Genomic DNA, 20,888 nt, shown 5'->3' with positions numbered 1-20,888 from the left:
GTCCTCACGATCAGGCCTTGTGTAAAAAGTATATTCTTAAGCAAAATATTCTACATTAAAAAGATTTAGTTGTGATTATGGGAGATAATCCACATCCCCTCAGTAGATTATAGGTATGGGGGCTGTGGAGTTCTCTCACTGTTTACTTTGGGGGTCTTAAAGTATTTTCATACTTTGTCTGTTTCAGCATTTCAAAGTCGTCTCAGTCCACAGAGTGGTGGTTTTCTGAGATGTGTGAACATTTTAAACAAATTCTGACCCTCTAAATGGTCTCAAAACTGAACCGAACTCAGAGCTGCTCTCGAGATCTCGGTATGGTTCTTTTGTGGTTCTATTTGTGGTCAGATTGATTCCCTTTACACCACTTTAAATTTAGCTTTGTGTTTGAAGACTGTTGAGACGTTCTGTACACAGACACAGAGTTCCAGCACTGAGAGGGTTAAAACTCAGAAGAACAGCTCGTGATCTCGTGAGGAGAGAGCAGCTAAACTGAATCATTACAGCTATAAAATATGTCTGTGTGATTAACTGTAGTTAAAGGCTGATGTCAGACAGACATCATACCATCAGACGATACCTTAACGTAAATCACTGTAACACAGACTTTAGCACAGTCTGATTTGCCGAGTCGCGACTGCCCTGAGGGCAGCATCTTTGATGAAGCCCTAGGGCCAAAAAACACATCAGCCAATCAAAATCTCTCAGCATCTGTGACATCAGCCTGTCTTACAGTGAAAGATATCAAATGTTGGCTACTTAGAACAAAAGTTAACATGTGCCACAACACACAGCAACATAATATCTACAAATCTGTAAATTTGTAAATTATTTGTAAATCTGTGAAAGTGTCTGAATGTAGCTAATCTATGTAATGTGTTCAGTATTGAGAGATTAGTTCAGAAAGATTAACTCTGTCTAACTTGTTTGATGATGATGGACTCAGGACAACACATGATGATGATGATGCTGATGATGATGGACTCAGGACAACACATGATGATGATGATGCTGATGATGATGATGATGATGATGATGATGATGGACTCAGGACAACACACACAATGATGATGATGATGATGAAGATGGACATTACTACACACATGATGATGATGATGATGAAGAAGATGGACTCATTACTACACACATGATGATGATGATGATGATGAGGATGGACTCATTACTACACACATGATGATAAAGATGGACTCAGGACAACAAACATGATGATGAAGATGGACTCATTACTACACACATGATGATGATGAAGATGGACTCATTACTACACACGTGATGATGAAGATGGACTCAGGACAACAAACATGATGATGAAGATTGACTCATTACTACACACGTGATGATGATGATGAAGATAGACTCATTACTACACACGATGATGAAGATGGACTCATTACTACACAAATGATGATGAAGATGGACTCATTACTACACACGATGATGAAGATGGACTCATTACTACACAAATGATGATGAAGATAGACTCATTACTACACACATGATGATGAAGATGAAGATGATGATGATGATGATGATGATGGACATTACTACACACATGATGATGATGGACTCAGGACTACACACATGATGATGAAGATGGACTCAGGACTAAACACATATGACGATGATGACGATGGACTCAGGACTAAACACATGATGATGATGGTGAAGATAAAGGGCAGAGCTTTGCTGAAGGAGCCATTAGACCAGCTGGATTTTGAGTTGTTGGCTGAAAAGGATCCATGAGCACTGTAATGTGCAGTTGTGTGACAGAGATGAGAAAAGATAGGAGATAATCAAGAAAGCTCCAGGGAACAGGGATACCCAGGATATACACTGAGGGTAAATTCCAAATCACCAGCATAGCCTCGAAAGCAAGGAGAACCCAAGACTGCACCCAGTAAACACAGAGCCAGCACTGGGCTGACACAGGTGGCAGGTTCACTCTGATTACTGCGAGGCTGCTCCCTGCCTCCCTCTGGTGGTGGTAGTAGGTCTGGCCCAGGCTGGGTGCCAGTGCTTTTTCCTCTGCAGTGGATGGAGGATTTCCTCTTGTTCAGGCATTTTTGTCAGGGTGTTGTTTGATGGATCAATATGTAAATTGAGTGTTATTGGATTTTATTGTCATTGGATTGTGTGTTTTAGACCTTGTTAGTGATGTTGACTATAGGACAAATACATAGACAAAAAGGATCAAATCAGTGTAGTTACATCTTTACTATTAATCACTAAATAAATGGATTATCACATTCCTCACTCTTGATCAATAAGCAAATCATAAACCTGGAAGTAAATACTAAAAACATACAACAATAAAAATATATAAAAGAATAAATGAATTAACATGATGGATACAGTAGAAAAAATTTACAGCATAAACTAAACCTACAAAAAATGTAAATTGATATCATTTCCAGGCATTTACACTACACAAAACACAGAAACCACAGTCAACACAGCCAATAAATCATTAAATAAATTACTATTATAGTTCGTCATCATCCAGAGAGGGTAGGATTGTATTTGCCTGAGTAAGGAAACAAATCCAGATAATCATGATTCATGATTTATGACGTTCAGTAACAGACAGTGGAGGAGTTACTGCCACCACGAAACAGATACCGAACCAGTGAGGTGGTAGTTGACCCTGCACACCCAGTACATCCCAGCTGGAAATGAGTTAAAAGATGTGAAGCCCCACATTGGAAGGGTTGAATGTTAGATGTTTATCAGAGTTTGGATAGAATATTTTTGCGTAATTCAGATGTGTATTTAATCATTATATTGACCACATCCCTCAGAGGTTCTTCAGTGTCTGGAATCCTGTAAGGTGAAGTGTTCACATGCATAGACTATTTCAAATGGTGGAATATGAGTCTCTCTCTTAGCTCGTCCTCTAAAGGACATGAGTACCAGTGCTAAAGCCTGTACCCAGTTCAGATAGTGTCCACTTGTCAGAAGATATTTTCTTTGGAATGCCCCATCTTGGTATCACCTCTCTTATCAGACATTTTGCCACCGTGTCAGTGGTTTGGTATGGCATAGAAAACATACTGGGAACATCGAAAATATGCAAACAATCCCCAGACAACATTGCTACCCCTGTGCAGGTGGTAGTTCAATGAAATCAAGCCTCAGGTGTTCAAACATGTTTTCTGAGGTTGGTTTCACTTTCAATTGCTTTATTTTATGCTTTTGTTTATGCATAAGCAGACACCTTATCACAATGATGTTGTGCCACTGTGGAAAGTCTTAGAATGAACCAGTATTTCTTGGCTACATCCAGCAAACATGGTCAGCTCTGTAGGTAAGTTTAAGAAGGGATAACACATTTTGGGAAGAGCAGGATGATGTGAGACAGATGCCCGAATTGGAATTCTGGGTGCAGTGTTTCTGCCAAAGTCTGAGTTCTGCTTTGGGAGCACATTTCTGCAGATCAGCCTGAGATGTGTGAGCAGAGAAACTAAAGTCAGAAGTGTGAGTGTCAGCCAGCTTCTGTCCAAACAGCAACACTGAGGAAGAAGAGGAAGTGCTTGTGTTTTTTGCCACTGCATCAGCTCGAGCGCTGCAAAGTGACACAGACTCAGCCAAATGTGTGTGTTGTGCTTTTTACAATGGAGAGATAACTGAGGAGTTGGCCAGCTCTGAGTAAACTGTCAGTGAGAACCCTGTGTGCTGCTTTCCAGAAGAAATGATGAATCCGTAGTATTTCCACATAATTCCAGTGTCATGGACTACTTCAAGGGAATGTGAGCTACGGGTGTAGATACAGGCAGACTGACCGTTAGCCAGTATGGCGCGTGTTAGTGTGAAAGTTTCAGCTGTTTGTGCTGACAGCTAACAAGATAGGTGGTGAGATACAATCAGCATTCAGATCAAGGGTGTCTGACAGGACGAGTCTGGATACAGACCAAGCAATCTGAGCCATTCAGGCTAGAGAAGGCTAGTGACAGTGGACAGGTGGTGTCATGATCACATAGTTCTAAGTCATGATCTGTGGCCTATGATTCAGAGCGACATCTACTGTTCAAGCTGTTTGTTTCTTCGTGACAAACAGTCAGCCATATTATAGGCAGGACCATGGGCATTGCTAGGTCAGTTTTAGGGGTCTTTAGCCCCCCTAAATGTTAGAGCTGTAGGGGGGTCTCTGGTTTTGCACTACAAAGTAATCACCAACCTGAAGCTGTGACAGGATTTTGGGTAAATGCTCACAAAAATAGACATTTAGACCTTCTTCAAAATCTTTAATCTACAGAGTGAAGAAGTACGTGGTTAAAGAATTAAGATACACACCCACAATATGGATTATGGCAAATTATGGTCAGGATAGCTGGATACTAGGTTGGCCTTGGTTGCTTGTTAGCTAGCTAATGCTAACAGTAGCTAGCTAGCTGACAAGCCAACTAGATTTTTTGAGTAACACTTCATAGTCAAAGTATCACAGTGTGAACAAGCAATATTCAATATTTCAGTGTTCGGAAACAGGGACACCAGTATTTGCCATATATTATTGTTTACAGTAAGTCAATGTCACTGAAAAGGTCACACAGCGCTGATCATAATGCAATTTTATATCCTTCAAATCCTTCAGTACCTTCACTTGCTCTGTGCCTGTTGTAAGTGGATGGGTAGAGTATTTATGTCATACTAATGTCTTTTATTGTGTAAGTGTGGTAGAACTCAGGTATATCTGTTACTATGGGGTTGCTAAGCCAGTTTTAGGGGGGTTTAACACGTTTTACAATGACATTGTGCCACTTTTTTTTCGGAATTGCAGAACAACCATAGAATGTAAGCCAGATGCCCGAATTGTAATTCTGGGTGGTTCTGCCAACGTCTGAGTTCTGCTTTGGGAGCAGATTTCTGTAGATCAACCTGAGACGTGTAGTCAGAGACGTTAAAGTCTGAAGTGAGTGTTAGCCAGTTGCTCTGCCAGCAGCCACACTCAGGAAAAGAGGAAGTGCTTGTGTTTTTTGCTGCAGCATCAGCTCGAGCGTTTCCAAGTGACACAGACTCAGCCAAATTCATGGGTGTGATGCACTTTACAATGGAGAGATAACTGAGGAGGTGACCAGCAAGCAATTGGTACCAATGTTTCAGTGAAAAGAGAACCAATGTTTCAAGATCCTCGTCCTTTTGAGGTCCCCATGTGGGCTGGCCAGCCACTTCTGTTCAATCACTCAGCCCAATCCTAACACATTTCTGAACACTTCTGAAACTGACGCCTAACCTCAGAGAAAGGACATATATATTGGGTGCAGTGAAATAAGTATCAGTAATCTTGGCTAAGCTTCACGTTGGGAGCATATCGGGGACCCGTACTGTGGCCTCCTCACAGTCAAGGCAATCTGAATTGAGATTCTTTTCTGATCATATAATCTGATATCACTTTTCCATGTGGCCTGTTGTAAATTGCCCTAATCTGAATAAGAGCAGACACGACTCTCTGACAGCATGCCACAGATCTCAAAATGCTGCTCTGAAACACGACATCATCAAACTACAATGGATTCCTGTGTTTTTGTACAGTATAGGTTTGGGCAGGTTTCTGCACAAATGCTGTGTTGTTAGTTTGAAGGCAGTGTTTTATGCAAATGTTCCTGGTGTGATGTCACATGCATATCATTAGTGAGGGCTATATAATCCTGTCAGTCAGTGTAGCTGACAGACCACCATCACTGAGTGAGTTTGGAGTGTTGATCTACTGAAAGGTAGGACATTCACTGACCTTCATCATCTGTTGGAGGAGACTGGAAGGAGGAACATGCTGAGATGTTTCTTCTTCATATTTCTATAGATTTATGATAGCTATGTATATTTGGTTACAGTTTTCTTTCTTCACATTGGAAACGTGTGCATTAGATTTCAGAGTTGTGGACAGTGAGTGTGTGGTTGCTTGTAAAAACTAAACAATTCTAGAATAAATCTGAATGAGCTTTAAAACAGATTAGAGGAACAGTGCTATGATTACTCTTCTCTTTGATGCTGTATAGAATCATTCAGTTCTATTTGCGTCACATCTGATTTAACTAAAATATTCATTGAGCTTGATTTAACTTAATGAGGTATTGAATGGAAACACAGACCACTGCTTATTCTATTCATATTTATTTAGATTTACTCCAATGTAACTTTACCAAGCAGAGAAACAGATGAAAGTCTTCAAACGATTATTCCAGTTAAATTTTATTTATGAGAACATTAACAGTCTTCACATGCAGCGTCAAGATGGCAAATAAAAGAACAATCCAGGAGATTCTCCTGAATGTTCTGGAGAATCTGAATGATGGAGAGCAGAAGATGTTCCAGTGGTACCTCAGCCAGGAGGTTCTGGACAAATATCCTCCCATACCAAAGGCCAAGATAGAGGGTGCCTCTCTGGAAGAGACAGTCAATCAACTGATTGAGTTCAATGATAACTCAGCTGCAGCGAAGATCACTGAGAGAACTCTGGAACGGATGAACCAGAAGCAGCTGGCTCGAAGGCTCGAGGGGGCTCTGGAGAAAGGTAACAGGCTTTTTTTAGCAGCCAAGATTAACAAATACGTCTTAGATTAACTGATACAACAACTAGGATTTACTAATATGGTGACAAAGATCAACAAATAATGTTGATAAGATGTATAAATATTAATAAAGATTAACTAATGTAATAACTAATTAAATAAAATAGTGACTGATGTTAGATAATTACTTAGACTAACTAATAAAGTAACTAAGCTTAACTAATATAGTTACTGGCGTCTAATGCCGTCTTTTGTGCCTCCACACATTTGGGAAGCTTTTCACAAGATTTTTGAGCATGTTGTAACATCACCCTTCACTGGAACTAAGGGGCCCAAACTCTGAAAAACAGCCCCATCTTATTATCCCTCCTCCATTTTACTGTTGGCTCTGCATTCCGGTAGGTAACGTTCTCCTGACATCCACCAAACCCAGATTCATCATCAGACTGACAGATAGAGAAGCTGATTCATCACTCCAGAGAACACGTTTCAGTGCTTTACACCACTCCAGCCGACACTTGGCATTGCACATAGAGATCTTAGGCTTGTGTACAGCCACTCAGCCATGGACATTCAGGAAAAATCTGGAATGAAACTATGTTCTTTCTCTTAGGTTTTAGGGAGTTGGTGGAAAATGATCCAGTATTGCCTCTGTTTCGTCAGTGTGTACCACGTCTTTCTCTTGTTTTGCTATTTCACTGTTATGACCTTGTTCTGTTTTTAGTTGTTTTACGGATTTACCCCTTTGGCTCAGTTTACCTGTTTGTTGGCTCTTTGGTCCCAACCATTGCTTGTTTATCTACATTGATTGGTCACACTTTATTTGGATGGTCTACTATAGATGCTCTACAGAGACGTCAATCATTAACCAACTTTCTGGTGATGTTCAGTTGATTATCAACAACGGTATGGTTAGGGTTAGGGTTAGAAGTAAATGCTTGTTTTACCTTGAGGTTAAGGTGAGGGTTAGGTTTAGGGTTAGGGTTAGATTTAATACATTCTTTCACACTAAACTTGAAGTTCAGTTGCATTTATGGATATTTAGTTGAATGTTACTTTAAAGATATACTGAACATTTACAAATAATCTACAGTGGACCATCCAAATAAAGTGTTGCCTTATGCCATGTATCGTGTTTGCTGCTCTGCTTTTTGACCTGTTGTGGTGTAAACCCTGTACCTTTCAGTCAACCTCCTTTTAATAATCATCCTTTTAATGAACGTAAGTCTAGTCAGCTTTGGTAAGAGTGATGTGTGCAGCTCGCAGAGCGTGAAGATCAAAGCTCATCCTTTCATTTTCAACACTTAATTTTCTCCTCTGCTTTCTTTCTAGGAGGATTCTTCCCAGAAGTTCCATATGTGCAGATTCTGCCACAAGGACTCAGTGACCAAACACTCATCGCCATCTATGGGGAGCCTAAACCAAATGCTGAAATGTAAGAGTATAAGAAATAATACAAATAAAATGGCGATTCTGAAAATAAAACAAAAATGAAACTTTGTCTTCTCTTTAGATTTCAGATCAACCTCCAGAAAGGTGATAATGTGGCCTTTCATTTCAACCCTCGTTTTAATGAGGATGGGAAGCAGGTGATCGTGAGGAACACCAGGATTAAAGGTGTTTGGGGTCCTGAGGAAAGAGAACTTCCTTTCTTCCCTTTCACACCTGGAAAACCTTTTGTGGTGAGTGTTGTGAACAGACAGTCCTGCTCTGCTCATTTAAACACTTTCACCCCATATTAAGTGTCTCTGTTTAATGAGGGATCATCTTTACAACTGAAAGTGTCCCTGTACTTCTGTCCATCGTTCCCTCCTTGATTTCTTTTCCCCTGATGTCCTCTGGCCACTTCCATGCTTCATTTCTTATCACATCTGTTTCTGTGGTCGAGTTGGTTGAAAAATCCAATCCAACACGTTGCCAGTTAGATTCTGCTCCAGCCTCCCTTATTAAGGAATATATGACAGAGTTAGCCATCCCTATCTCACACCTTATTAATAGATGTTTTGAACCTGCTGTATTCAGGGTCAATTTAAAAACCACTGTTACCCCTGTTCTGAAAAAGTCAGGTCTGGACTCTCTTAGTATGCTGATGTTTCTTGATCTTAGCTCCACTTTTGATACCATATCTCATGATCTATTACTCTCTTACATGCCCAGCATTTGTATCACTGGATCCATATCTCCTGGTTTTCCTCTTATCTTACCTTTATACAGCAATATGAAGCTATTCTGAATCATAAATCCTCTACTGTTTCTACCAAGGGTGTTCCACAAGGCTCAGTTTTAGGTCCGCTACTCTTTACCATATACATGCTGCCACTTGGCCATATAACACGTCATCAGTGAATTTTCATTGTTACGTTGATGACACTCGGATCTATGTCAGCGTAAGCCCTGTTCAGACTACAACATCACCTGCTTTACAAGGTTCTCCTTATTACATATAAAGCTCTGCATGGCCTGGATGCCCCATCCTGTACCATAATATCGCCTAATTTAGGCCTGCTTCATGTTCCAATGTTTAAATTGACCTCTAAATGTGGTCGATCATTTAGTGTAGTAGCTCCCAAATTATGGAATGCTCTCCCCAAGTCTGTTTGGGATGCCTCCTCTCTGTCTTCCTTTAAATCTCTGCTAAAGACTTACTTGTGCTCACTGTGTTATCAGTGTTACGTTTGTACTTGAATGTTATACATGTACTGTCTTTTTCTTACTAATTGTGCACTTTCTGTTTGATGTGTTCATGTTCCTTGACTGAAAAGCTCCCTCGAGCAAAGGAAAAGAGGTATATGAATAAAAGTGATAATGATGATTGTGGCGATGACGGTATTAACTACAAAATTAATCTATAACTACTATGAATTATTCAGATTTTGCTACAAATTATTTGGTAATTTACTATGAATAACTCAGTACCTGCTCTGCATTATTCACATACAGATCCTTACAATGTAAGAAACGAACTCTGTTTTTCAGATCAAGATTTCCTGCACCAGCTCTGATTTCATTGTGGAAGTTGACGACAGGTATTTGCTGTCTTTTACACATCGCATGAAGGACCTTGACCGCATCAAAACACTCGCCATCGAAGGAGATGTTGTCCTCAAGTATGTTGTCACAGGTATGTAATTGTACAGAGCTCCTTGGTAACACTGTGATGCCCTGCTTGCAAACACATTCTTCAGTAAACATCACTCAAAAACAATAGTTATATTTAATTAACTTTTACAAGGCAACCAGGTTCCGAGATTCCTTTGAATAAATGATCCAAGCAGAAAATACACATTTAACCGAACTTTATACAGAAGTAGACAGAAAATTTTGAAAACGACTCAGAACTTTTGCACGGTAATGTATGAAAATGAAATAGAACCATCCTTGTTCAAGTAAAGAAATGTATGTTCATTTGAAATCAGATATTAATAACTCATAGATTGGATAAACAAAAGAAAGTTACATAAAATACCTTAATGTTGAAAATGATTTTAAGCTTTAAAAATGTATAATCTGTTATGGTAACACTGGTTTGAAATGGTATATATATATTTTTTCATGGATTTTTCTTTCATGGAAATCCACAACATGACCTGCCAGGTTTTGGGGGAGTTGGTGGAAAAGGATCCAGATACTTTTGTTCAGTAACTGAAAGGTCAAATCAGAGCTCCAATATGTGATTCTTTTTTCATTTAACCTCATAAACAAGAAAAGGAAAGATTACTACCAGTGACCGTTAAAGGAGTGTTAAATGGACTGTACTACAGAAAGAAGTGTTAAATAAAGCCCAACATCATTATCTATCCAGCTTTGGTAAGAGTGATGTGTGCAGCCCACAGAGCAGGAAGATCAAAGATCATACTTTCATTTTCAACACTTTATTCTCTCCTCTGCTTTCTTTCTAGACTTCTTCCCAGAAGTTCCATATGTGCAGATTCTGCCACAAGGACTCAGTGACCAAACACTCATCACCATCTATGGGGAGCCTAAACGAAATGCTGAAATGTAAGATGTAATAAACAATACAAATGAAATGGCGATTCTGAAAATAAAATAAAATGGAAAATTTGTCTTCTCTTTAGATTTCAGATCAACCTCCAGAAAGGTGATAATGTGGCCTTTCATTTCAACCCTCGTTTTAATGAGGATGGGAAGCAGTTGATCGTGAGGAACACCAGGATTAAAGGTGTTTGGGGTCCTGAGGAAAGAGAACTTCCTTTCTTCCCTTTCACACCTGGAAAACCTTTTGAGGTGAGTGTTGTAAACAGACAGTCCTGCTCTGCTCATTTAAACACTTTCACTCCATATTAAGTGAGTCTGTTCACTGAGGGATCATGTTCACTAGTGAAAGTGTTCCTTCTTATATTTCAGCTTCAGTCTCAGTGGAAGTTACTGATACTGGTGTGTTTGACGTCACAAAGATGATGCTGAAATGTTCATGTTAACCCTGACTGGCAGGACGATTGTGAAATGAATGAATTAAATATTGTTGGGTTAAGAGACCTGAGATTAACCCCTTAAAAACCCTTGTTGTTAAGAATAACCCTTGTTATTTTATAATAACTATGGATTATTCAGTAACTAGTATGACTTACTCAGTATGTACTATGAATAACTCAGTACCTGCTCTGCATTATTCACATACAGATCCTTACAATGTAAGAAACGAACTCTGTTTTTCAGATCAAGATTTCCTGCACCAGCTCTGATTTCATTGTGGAAGTTGACGACAGGTATTTGCTGTCTTTTACACATCGCATGAAGGACCTTGACCGCATCAAAACACTCGCCATCGAAGGAGATGTTGTCCTCAAGTATGTTGTCACAGGTATGTAATTGTACAGAGCTCCTTGGTAATGCTATGATATCATGCCTGCTAACACATTCTTTAGTAAACATAAGGCCACTGGTTTCCTAGATTCCTTTAAGATCCACTTATCACTTTCTACAATGTGACATGTTATAATGTATTCATAAGGCATTATAAAAATAGCTATAAGGTTTATGAAGAAGTGTTACACATCAAAGTCATGTTTGTTACAATTTCTTATAATGGAGTCATAATACAATATGTCTATCAATAATAACCTATTGTCACTTTCACTGAAGCTTACATGAACAGTTAGTAGACAGTGTGTGAACAGTTAGTAGACTGTCTGTGAACAGTTAGTAGACAGTCTTTGAACAGTTAGATTGTGAACAGTTACTAGACTGTCTGTGAACAGTTAGACTGTGTACAGTTAGTAGACAGTCTTTGAACAGTTAGACTGTGTACAGTTACTAGACTGTCTGTGAACAGTTAGACTGAACAGTTACTAGACTCTGTGAACAGTTAGTAGACTGTCTGTGAACAGTTAGTAGACAGTCTTTGAACAGTTAGACTCTGAACAGTTACTAGACTCTGTGAACAGTTAGTAGACTGTCTGTGAACAGTTAGTAGACAGTCTGTGAACAGTTAGACTGTGTACAGTTACTAGACTCTGTGAACAGTTAGTAGACTGTCTGTGAACAGTTAGTAGACAGTCTTTGAACAGTTAGACTGTGAACAGTTACTAGACTCTGTGAACAGTTAGTAGACTGTGAACAGTTAGACTGAACAGTTACTAGACTCTGTGAACAGTTAGTAGACTGTCTGTGAACAGTTAGTAGACTGTCTGTGAACAGTTAGACTGAACAGTTACTAGACTCTGTGAACAGTTAGTAGACTGTCTGTGAACAGTTAGACTGTGAACAGTTATTAGACTCTGTGAACAGTTAGTAGACTGTCTGTGACCAGTTAGTAGACTGTCTGTGAACAGTTAGACTGTGAACAGTTACTAGACTCTGTGAACAGTTAGTAGACTGTCTGTGAACCATTAGTAGACAGTCTTTGAACAGTTAGACTGTGAACAGTTACTAGACTCTGTGAACAGTTAGTAGACTGTCTGTGAACAGTTAGTAGACAGTCTTTGAACAGTTAGACTGTGAACAGTTACTAGACTCTGTGAACAGTTAGTAGACTGTCTGTGAACAGTTAGTAGACAGTCTGTGAACAGTTAGACTGTGTACAGTTACTAGACTCTGTGAACAGTTAGTAGACTGTCTGTGAACAGTTAGTAGACAGTCTTTGAACAGTTAGACTGTGAACAGTTACTAGACTCTGTGAACAGTTAGTAGACTGTCTGTGAACAGTTAGACTGAACAGTTACTAGACTCTGTGAACAGTTAGTAGACTGTCTGTGAACAGTTAGTAGACTGTCTGTGAACAGTTAGACTGAACAGTTACTAGACTCTGTGAACAGTTAGTAGACTGTCTGTGAACAGTTAGACTGTGAACAGTTATTAGACTCTGTGAACAGTTAGTAGACTGTCTGTGACCAGTTAGTAGACTGTCTGTGAACAGTTAGACTGTGAACAGTTACTAGACTCTGTGAACAGTTAGTAGACTGTCTGTGAACCATTAGTAGACAGTCTTTGAACAGTTAGACTGTGAACAGTTACTAGACTCTGTGAACAGTTAGTAGACATTCTGTGAACAGTTAGTAGACAGTCTTTGAACAGTTAGACTGTGAACAGTTACTAGACTCTGTGAACAGTTAGTAGACTGTCTGTGAACAGTTAGTAGACTGTCTGTGAATAGTTAGACTGTGAACAGTTGCTGGACTGTCTGTGAACAGTTAGACTGTGTACAGTTAGTAGACAGTCTGTGAACAGTTAGACTGTGTACAGTTAGTAGACAGTCTGAACAGTTATTAGACAGTCTGTGAACAGTTAGTAGACAGTCTTTGAACAGTTATTAGACAGTCTGTGAACAGTTAGTAGACAGTCTGTCAACAGTTAGTAGACAGTCTTTGAACAGTTAGTAGACTGTGAACAGTTAGTAGACTGTCTGTGAACAGTTAGTAGACTGTCTGAACAGTTGCTAGACTGTCTGTACAGTTAGTAGACTGTCTGTGAACAGTTAGTAGACTGTCTGTGAACAGTCAGTAGACTGTCTGTACAGTTAGTAGGAGGTCCTGTGTACAGTTCTTTCTCAAACTGGGTGTTAAGAAGAAAGCGTATGCTAAGAGAACATAAGATATGTCAACCATGTCTGATGTATATTTCCAAATGACTTTTTCATAAAATGTCCCTCATCAATGATTTACTCTTCTTATGAACTAAAACATGTTTTCATGAGTGAAAATGAGCCCACAACGAATACAGATAATAAGCCTGTAACTGGTGCGCATGGCTGCAGTAGCTGTGCTGCAGCTCTTAACCCAGCAGCTGAACTCCTGGCCAAGACTATAGCTGGAGCCACAATGGATATGTATGGATATTTTCTACATTCAAAATGTGCATTTTTTCATTGAATTTGATGAATATTGCCATTTTGCTTTTATTATTCCTAAAACATCCCAACTTTATGAATCATTTTGGCCACTTATTCAGTCAATACCACTGCTTTCCTGTGTTATTGGGACTCTGTATGAATGTAAACTCCATCAGTACGATTAATCTTACGCTTTCTGACTAGAATTACACATCTGTTTAATCCATCACCTGAAATTGCTATAGAAACACAGCTGGACCGTAATTACCTGATAGTTTGTTCAATAACTGTGACATCTGATTTACATCATAACAAACTTAGAAGTCCACCTGCTGGGAGAGTGATAGAAAATAAACCTAGCCTATATTAGCAAAGCGTACAAGATTTGTCTGACTTTTATTCATATTTACCATTTTCCTTCTGACTTTATCTTCTCTGTGTTTTGCAGGACCTTAATTCTGACTCATTACAGCAGATTCTACCGCAGCGTTTCTGGATTATATGAATTACTCATCAGTAATTAAACTTGGTTTTGGACTTGCAAAACAAATCATTGTGTTATATGCTTTGATGCTTCTATTTTCTCAACTGGCTTTACTTTAATGATGAAATATTATTTCTAAATTCAGTACTTAATGCTGCAACATATATACAACAAGGCTTTTACATATAATCAATGAATATATAGATTGAGTATGGCTACTGATGGAATGGCTAACCAGAATCTTACATATACAAACATGCAATTATTGAGCTGAATAACACATAACCTTTATTCTTTAAATTGTTTGGTCAATAAAGATCCTGCATCGCAAAATGTTCTGTGTATTATTTTTGTTAAATAGAACTGTTATTAATCATTTTATAATATAGGAGCTGGTTTGTAATCTGATGAAACTCAAAAGACATTTTTAAAGATTTTCTTATAGAAATTCTCAGAACTCTAAAAGATTCACAAACTTTTCTCACAAAAACAATTTAATTTATAACCATCTTATTTAACATTGTTGAGAATAAATGATGCATTCAAGAAACAGCAATCAGAATGGTAATGGTGAAATAGGCACTATATAGCCAAAAGTATGTGGACACCTGACCATCACACCTTATGAGCTTGTTGGACGTACCATTCTAAATCCATAGGCATGAATAACAGCTTCCACTCTTCTGGGAAGCTTTCTACAAGATTTTGGAGAGGGGTCTGTGGGAATTTCTGTCCATTTCATCCAGAAGAGCATTTGTGAGGTCGGACACTGATGTTGGACGAGAGGGTCTGGCTCTCAATTGACATTCCAGTTCATCCCGTAGGTGGTCAGTGGGGTTGAGGTCAGGGCTCTGTGAAGGCCACTGGAGTTCCTCCACACCAAACTGGTCACTCGATGTCTTTGTGGAGCTCACTTTGTGCACAGGGGCTCAGTCATGTTCGAACTGTCCGCATATTATTGGCCATAATACTCTTCATTTTCTTAGAGTATATAAATATCATCATTTCATAATATAAATAACACTGCACTATCAGTGAGTCCCTCTCATAGAGTTTGCTTTAGGATTTGAATGGGTTTTGAGTGCTTTTGCTTAAAAAAAAAGCCATTTAGGTCATAGCTTTTAAAATTCATTTCAGTAATTTATTTTTTTCCTAAAATAAAAAAGGAAATTTCTTGATTTTTAAATTTCTTGAAGTGTCATAACTGTCTTAAAAAGCCAGCAATGACTCTTAATTTATGCAGTTTAACAGTCACACTTTCCTCTGCGGAAATACAGTGGACGACCTGCCGGTGTGACGTAAACCAACTGAAAACTACTATTTATTAAAATGACTCAAGAGTAGCATAGTGATGTGTGAATTCACTGGACAGCGTCACTTTATGGTAGCTTTCTTTAATAAACCATCAACTGATCATAAATTAGTTTATCACAAATTAGTTGAAGTGTTTATTAATGGCAGTTCATGCTGTTGTTGATGTTTGTCATGTATACAACATCATTAGATTGAATTATTATTTTAGCTATATGCTCTACCTAGTATGGATATAAATATAAAGACATATGTATTAATACACATTATATCGAAATACATTCAAATGGTTTTGAATGGCTTACAATTTCTTCTACAGACCCAGTCAAATGAAATGTGTGTGTTAGGAAGGAAGTCAGTCATTTTCACATGAAAGCTGTAAAATATTTCACTCTGATTTTTCCATTTTTTTTTGTTAATGTAGTTTTTTTATTCATTTAAAATCCTTAGAAATTAGAAACATATTTCTATATTACTCAGATTTTGTTTTTTCCTTTTGTATGAGAGGGTGTTAATTAGTTTTCTTATTCAACCATTTTCAATAAAAACTCCAAGACTGTTGATTTTTTTCCTCATTTATTTTTATTTTCCTTTGGTCATTTGAGAAAGCACAGTCATTGATGAGTCAAAATCTTTAAAACCTTTAATCTTGAAAATGTATTTTACTTCATTCAGTCAGGCATCACTCTGTGAGTCACACAGCAGTAGCATGGCTATATGACTGAAGGTGTACGACTTTTACAGTGAGGTTTTATTTTTTTCTAGTTGTCCAGAGCACTCTGGATCCTCTCTGGACAGCCAGGCTGCCATCATTATTGATGAACAGACTGTTGTCATGGGTGATACTGTTCTGACAGCTGTTACTGGCCCACAAAGGTTGGCCATCACAGGTGTAAATGACCAGGTTTCCGTCCTCCTGCATTATGAGGCGAGTTCCTGGTTTGTTCCAAGTGTCTGAAGCCCAAACTGGTTTCCAGCCGTAAACCACAAAGTTCCCATCATCCTGAATGAGTGCAAACAAACACAGAGGTCAATTAATTAGAAAGCCTTCACAGGCCACTTTATTAGAAACACCCACCTTGTGTTTCCACTAACTGGCCACTTTATTAGAAACACCTGCCTTGTGTTTCCACTAACTGGCCACTTTATTAGAAACACCTGCCTTGTGTTTTCACTAACTAGCCACTTTATTAGAAACACTGACCTTGTGTTTCCACTAACTGGCCAGTTTATTAGAAACACCCACCTTGTGTTTCCACTAACTGGCCACTTTATTGTAAATAGAGGTGTTTCTGATAAAGTGGGCAGTGTATTCTGTGTGTATGTATGTGTATATGAGTATATATGACTCACACTGTGTTTTCAGTTGGTCATAACAGTTAAAAATCATGTGTGTTGTCAGCAGGTGTCGTACCTGGAAGATAGCTTTGTAGTTTCTGTCATTAGAGAGCAGAAAGTCCCCCTTATGCAGCTCTTGGTTGGTGAACAGTGCGTTTCTGCTCATTTTCCTGAAAAATATTCAAGACATTTGATTTAAAAATGTCACAATAAGAGCTTATTCTGCATTCATATATGGTATATATACTGACATCAATATACCATTTTTTTCTAGTCGTCCTTTATACTGGAACATTTAATGACGAATGGACCAATAAAAATGGTCAAAATTTCATTTAACATGCCATTTTCTTAGTTTGACCCTTCACCCTCTCTGTAGTAGTGCTGGATGAAGTCCAGCTGCTGCGCACTGTATGTCACTCTGGTAGAACTCGTGATTGTAGCGCTCTTGTTCAAATGCAGCATTTGTCTTGTAAAGTGACACCTTTATCACTTTCAGCAGACCACGCTAAACAGGCACTTGCAGGAGAACTATAAATAAAATCAACAAGCAGCAAACTAACAACAGCAGCAGCTTAGTAGGGCTAGAGTTCGCCTTGAGAACATCCTCAAGATGTTAACAAGAACCCACAGCTTAATGGACGAGAGTGAGATATACAATCATGGAAGAGCTGAACCACCGACTGTATACATGATATATATGATATATCGCTGTTGTTGGATGAAAACCAACAACTTGGAACTTTACAGGAGAAGGAAAAAAACAACTTTACTTTTAATGTAAGTCAATGGAACCAGACTTTTGTCCAAGTCATTTTGGGCCGTTTCTTTTGGTCCATTCATCATGAAATTTATAAATGTAAAGAGCAACAGGCATTTTCAAATTATGTCAAGAACTGAAAAATGGAGATACAAGGTTTTCTTCCAACAACAGCGATATACACTCACTGACTGTATATATGACAGATATGGTAAATACACTCATTGACCTTATATGATACACATAATATATATGCTCACTGAATGTATATATGGTATGTGATATATACACTAATTGGCCGTATATGTGATATACATAATATAGACACTCACCGACTGTATATATGATATATATTATATATACACTCACTGACTGTATATGACATATATATATATATTAATTGATTGTATACATGATTCATATAAAATATACACTCATTGACTGTATATATGATATATATGATGAATATGATATATGCACCAATTGGTTGAACGTGCAGACACTGTTGCTCTCTTTAGTGTAAATTTGAGTAAACATGAAAACTGTGATTAGTCAGTTGTGTGTGTGTATAAATGCAGTACTTACAGTGCTCAGTGGAAGCTGTGTGATGTTTTAGCATCTGTAGAGAAGCAGTGCTGAAGATGAAGCTTCTACAGCGGTCAGTGGATCATTTATAGAAGTGGACAACCACTGACCAGCTCAGGAGGGGCAGAGCTTAGAAGGTAAACATCTCCTCACCTGATCTAACAAGGACATACATGTGTTTGTCGATATGACTGAGCACATTTATTAATTACATAGAGAATACAGTTATGAAATATATATGATATATACTCAGTTACTGTATATATGATATAAAGAGTTAAAAGGGAATGAATGCAAACCCAATTAATTAATATTTGGAATACTGATGGTACAACTTCATATATTTTGACTTATTAGTATTCAAAATTTTGGAATTTCTGTTCAAAAATTTGCAAACACTTTACATAAGTTTGGAATTGCTTCTCAAAGGGTTGGAATCACTTTTCAGAAGTTTGGAATAACCTTTTCGAAAGTTTGTAAACACTTTTTACAACTTTTCAATTCTCAAAACTGTGAAATCATTTCTCAAAAGTTTAGAATTGCCTTTTCAGAAGTCTGGAATCACAAAAGTTTGGAATCACTGCTCAAAAGTTTAAAATCACTTCCCTAATGTTTGGAATCACTTTCCAAAAGTTTGGAATCACTTTTCTAAAGTTTGGCGTGGATGTTTGACAGTTTAAAATCGGCATTCAAAAATGTGGATTTGATATTTTCATGAATATTAAATCTGGTAATAATATGCTAGTTCAGAGCAGAACAGATGCTGTGAATTCTACATTCTGAAAAAAAATGTAGAACATCAAGTTAAGTTATTAAGTTATAAAAAAAATTGTTAAAAATCTAATTTTAGAAGTGGAGATCAAATCTCAAAGCAGAAAGAAATCAATATTAATAAATAAATACAGTGTAGTATTTATCATCATTTTTCATTTTACCCGTAAATGTACCAGGATTTATTTTTCTTGGCTAATTCGACTGTAGTTCATGTCCCTGGGGTTAAACTGGGATGTACTGGGGAGTCGTACTTTTAGCCATTTGGAATGTTCAGCTTTTATAAACCTTTATAGACATTTATTACTTCTTGTAAGCAAATTATAACAATAAAAAAAATTGGCTGGTTTAAAGCATTATTTTTGAATGAGTCAGTTTGTTTAGCTGAAGTGTAACTAACTAACTGTGTCATATAACAAACAGAAACGTCTGAAACAAACTGTCCTGTGATGTTCTTACGACAGTCGCCTAATGAGAAATTTGACATGTATTAACTTGATTTAAGGTGATTTCTCTGCTCTACAGATGTGCTTCAGATCACGTATGAAAAACGTGTGATATCAGGGAATAATGTTTTCATGTGGTCAGGTTATTCACATGTGGTTGTTTGTGAATACGTGTTTTAAGACACTTCTTAAAAGATGACAAAAATGTGGCAGTTTTAAAGGAACATGATGATGTGATCAGGTGTAATTTTAATTCTGCAGCTACGACTAACTGACCGGTGCAAGTGTGCAAACCAGCAACAGCCAGAAACCTTCAGAATTACTCGAGTTGGTCAAAATTGAATTAAAAAAGGTTCACATGAACAGAGCCTGAGGTATAAAGCCACGTATGAGTTACATGCGTCAGTGGAAACAGTTTTATCTGGCTAGGCAAACCAGCCTACCACCTTTAGCACTGCTAACATTACAGCAGAGGAAGATGAACGTGTGCTACTTAAAGGCTCATGACGATGTTTGCACTGCATGTGAAGATCACTGACAATTGAGCAGCTTTTCCAGATGTTTTCCAGAACAGTTAGATTAGCTGAACATTTGCATCCATGAAATTAACTCTGTCATCTTGATGCTGCCTACATTCAAATGAGCTTGCGCTTCTCACTGGTCATCATTGGCTAACACTTCACCGTTTATCACTGTAGCCACAAACCTGATATGGGGAATAAGCACAACTGCCACTTTTCGGAAATGCGATCTGAGCCTCTATCCTGGCTCAGCAGGAAGGTAACGCACAGCTGGATTTAAAGCTAATACATCATAAAATGACTAAGCTGAGCAAAGTTTACAGAAAAGACAGCAAATGGAAAACAAAGCTAATTTTGGCTCCTTCAGATTTTCTGTTCCACCTTAAATGGTGCAGCAGGCAGGCGCCGGAATACTGCTGCACCATTTAAGGTGGAACAGCAAGTTTGAATAAGAGCTGAAAATAAATATGAATAAGAAGTCAAATTCAGCCTCGTGGTGAATGCTGCACTTGTTTTACCTGCAGAAGCTGTGAGAATCTGTCAAATATAGAGAGCTGTGTTTATTTAGTTTTGCTACCATGAGGAAACCGGTCAGTTTGCCTGGTGAGTTTCTTTTGATTCTTGTTTCCAGCTTATAGAGGCGAACTTGAACTCTAAAAGCTTCACTTAATAACATAAGCTGAGCGGAAACACAGTAACAGACACTTGATGACGCTGCTGTATCAGATTTAGGAAAGGAAATGAATCGATTCACATGAAGAGTAAGGGGCTGTGTAGAGTCATGTCTGCAGTCTGACTCTCCATGTTTCTTCCACTTTTTCCGAGTCTTAAGGCTGAAGTCAGAGTCTGAGTCATTGGTGATC

At 38.1% G+C, this 20,888-nt stretch overlaps 2 protein-coding genes across 4 annotated transcripts; one reads left to right on the top strand and one right to left on the bottom strand.

The window, feature by feature from the left end:
- The first annotated feature begins 5,680 nt into the window (after positions 1-5,680).
- On the top strand, positions 5,681-14,608 carry LOC118827327 (galectin-6-like). 3 transcript variants are annotated; one of them, XM_036598650.1, is made up of 9 exons: positions 5,681-5,726; positions 6,237-6,523; positions 7,869-7,956; positions 8,035-8,203; positions 9,498-9,642; positions 10,421-10,520; positions 10,598-10,766; positions 11,199-11,343; positions 14,258-14,608. In XM_036598650.1, the coding sequence occupies exons 2-9, from the start codon at positions 6,244-6,246 to the stop codon at positions 14,263-14,265; spliced, it is 1,104 nt and encodes a 367-aa protein (XP_036454543.1). In that variant the 5' UTR covers positions 5,681-5,726; positions 6,237-6,243; the 3' UTR covers positions 14,266-14,608. The 3 variants fall into 3 exon arrangements, with proteins under 3 accessions (XP_036454543.1, XP_036454542.1, XP_036454541.1); XM_036598649.1 differs by having other exon boundaries at positions 7,857-7,956; positions 14,258-14,607; XM_036598648.1 differs by having other exon boundaries at positions 7,854-7,956; positions 14,258-14,606.
- Positions 14,609-16,183: 1,575 nt separating this feature from the next.
- LOC118827423 (mannose-specific lectin-like) lies at positions 16,184-18,377 on the bottom strand. Its single transcript, XM_036598779.1, has 3 exons — positions 18,288-18,377; positions 17,019-17,112; positions 16,184-16,607 (listed from the first exon to the last, which is right to left on the bottom strand). The coding sequence occupies exons 2-3, from the start codon at positions 17,106-17,108 to the stop codon at positions 16,356-16,358; spliced, it is 342 nt and encodes a 113-aa protein (XP_036454672.1). The 5' UTR covers positions 17,109-17,112; positions 18,288-18,377; the 3' UTR covers positions 16,184-16,355.
- Between the last annotated feature and the right edge of the window lie 2,511 nt (positions 18,378-20,888).

The sequence above is a fragment of the Colossoma macropomum genome, unplaced genomic scaffold (genome assembly GCF_904425465.1).
Source record: "Colossoma macropomum unplaced genomic scaffold, Colossoma_macropomum, whole genome shotgun sequence".
NCBI classification, from domain to species: domain Eukaryota; kingdom Metazoa; phylum Chordata; class Actinopteri; order Characiformes; family Serrasalmidae; genus Colossoma; species Colossoma macropomum.
The sequence above is the reverse complement of the archived record's forward strand: the minus strand, read 5'-3'. Positions and strand labels throughout refer to the sequence as shown.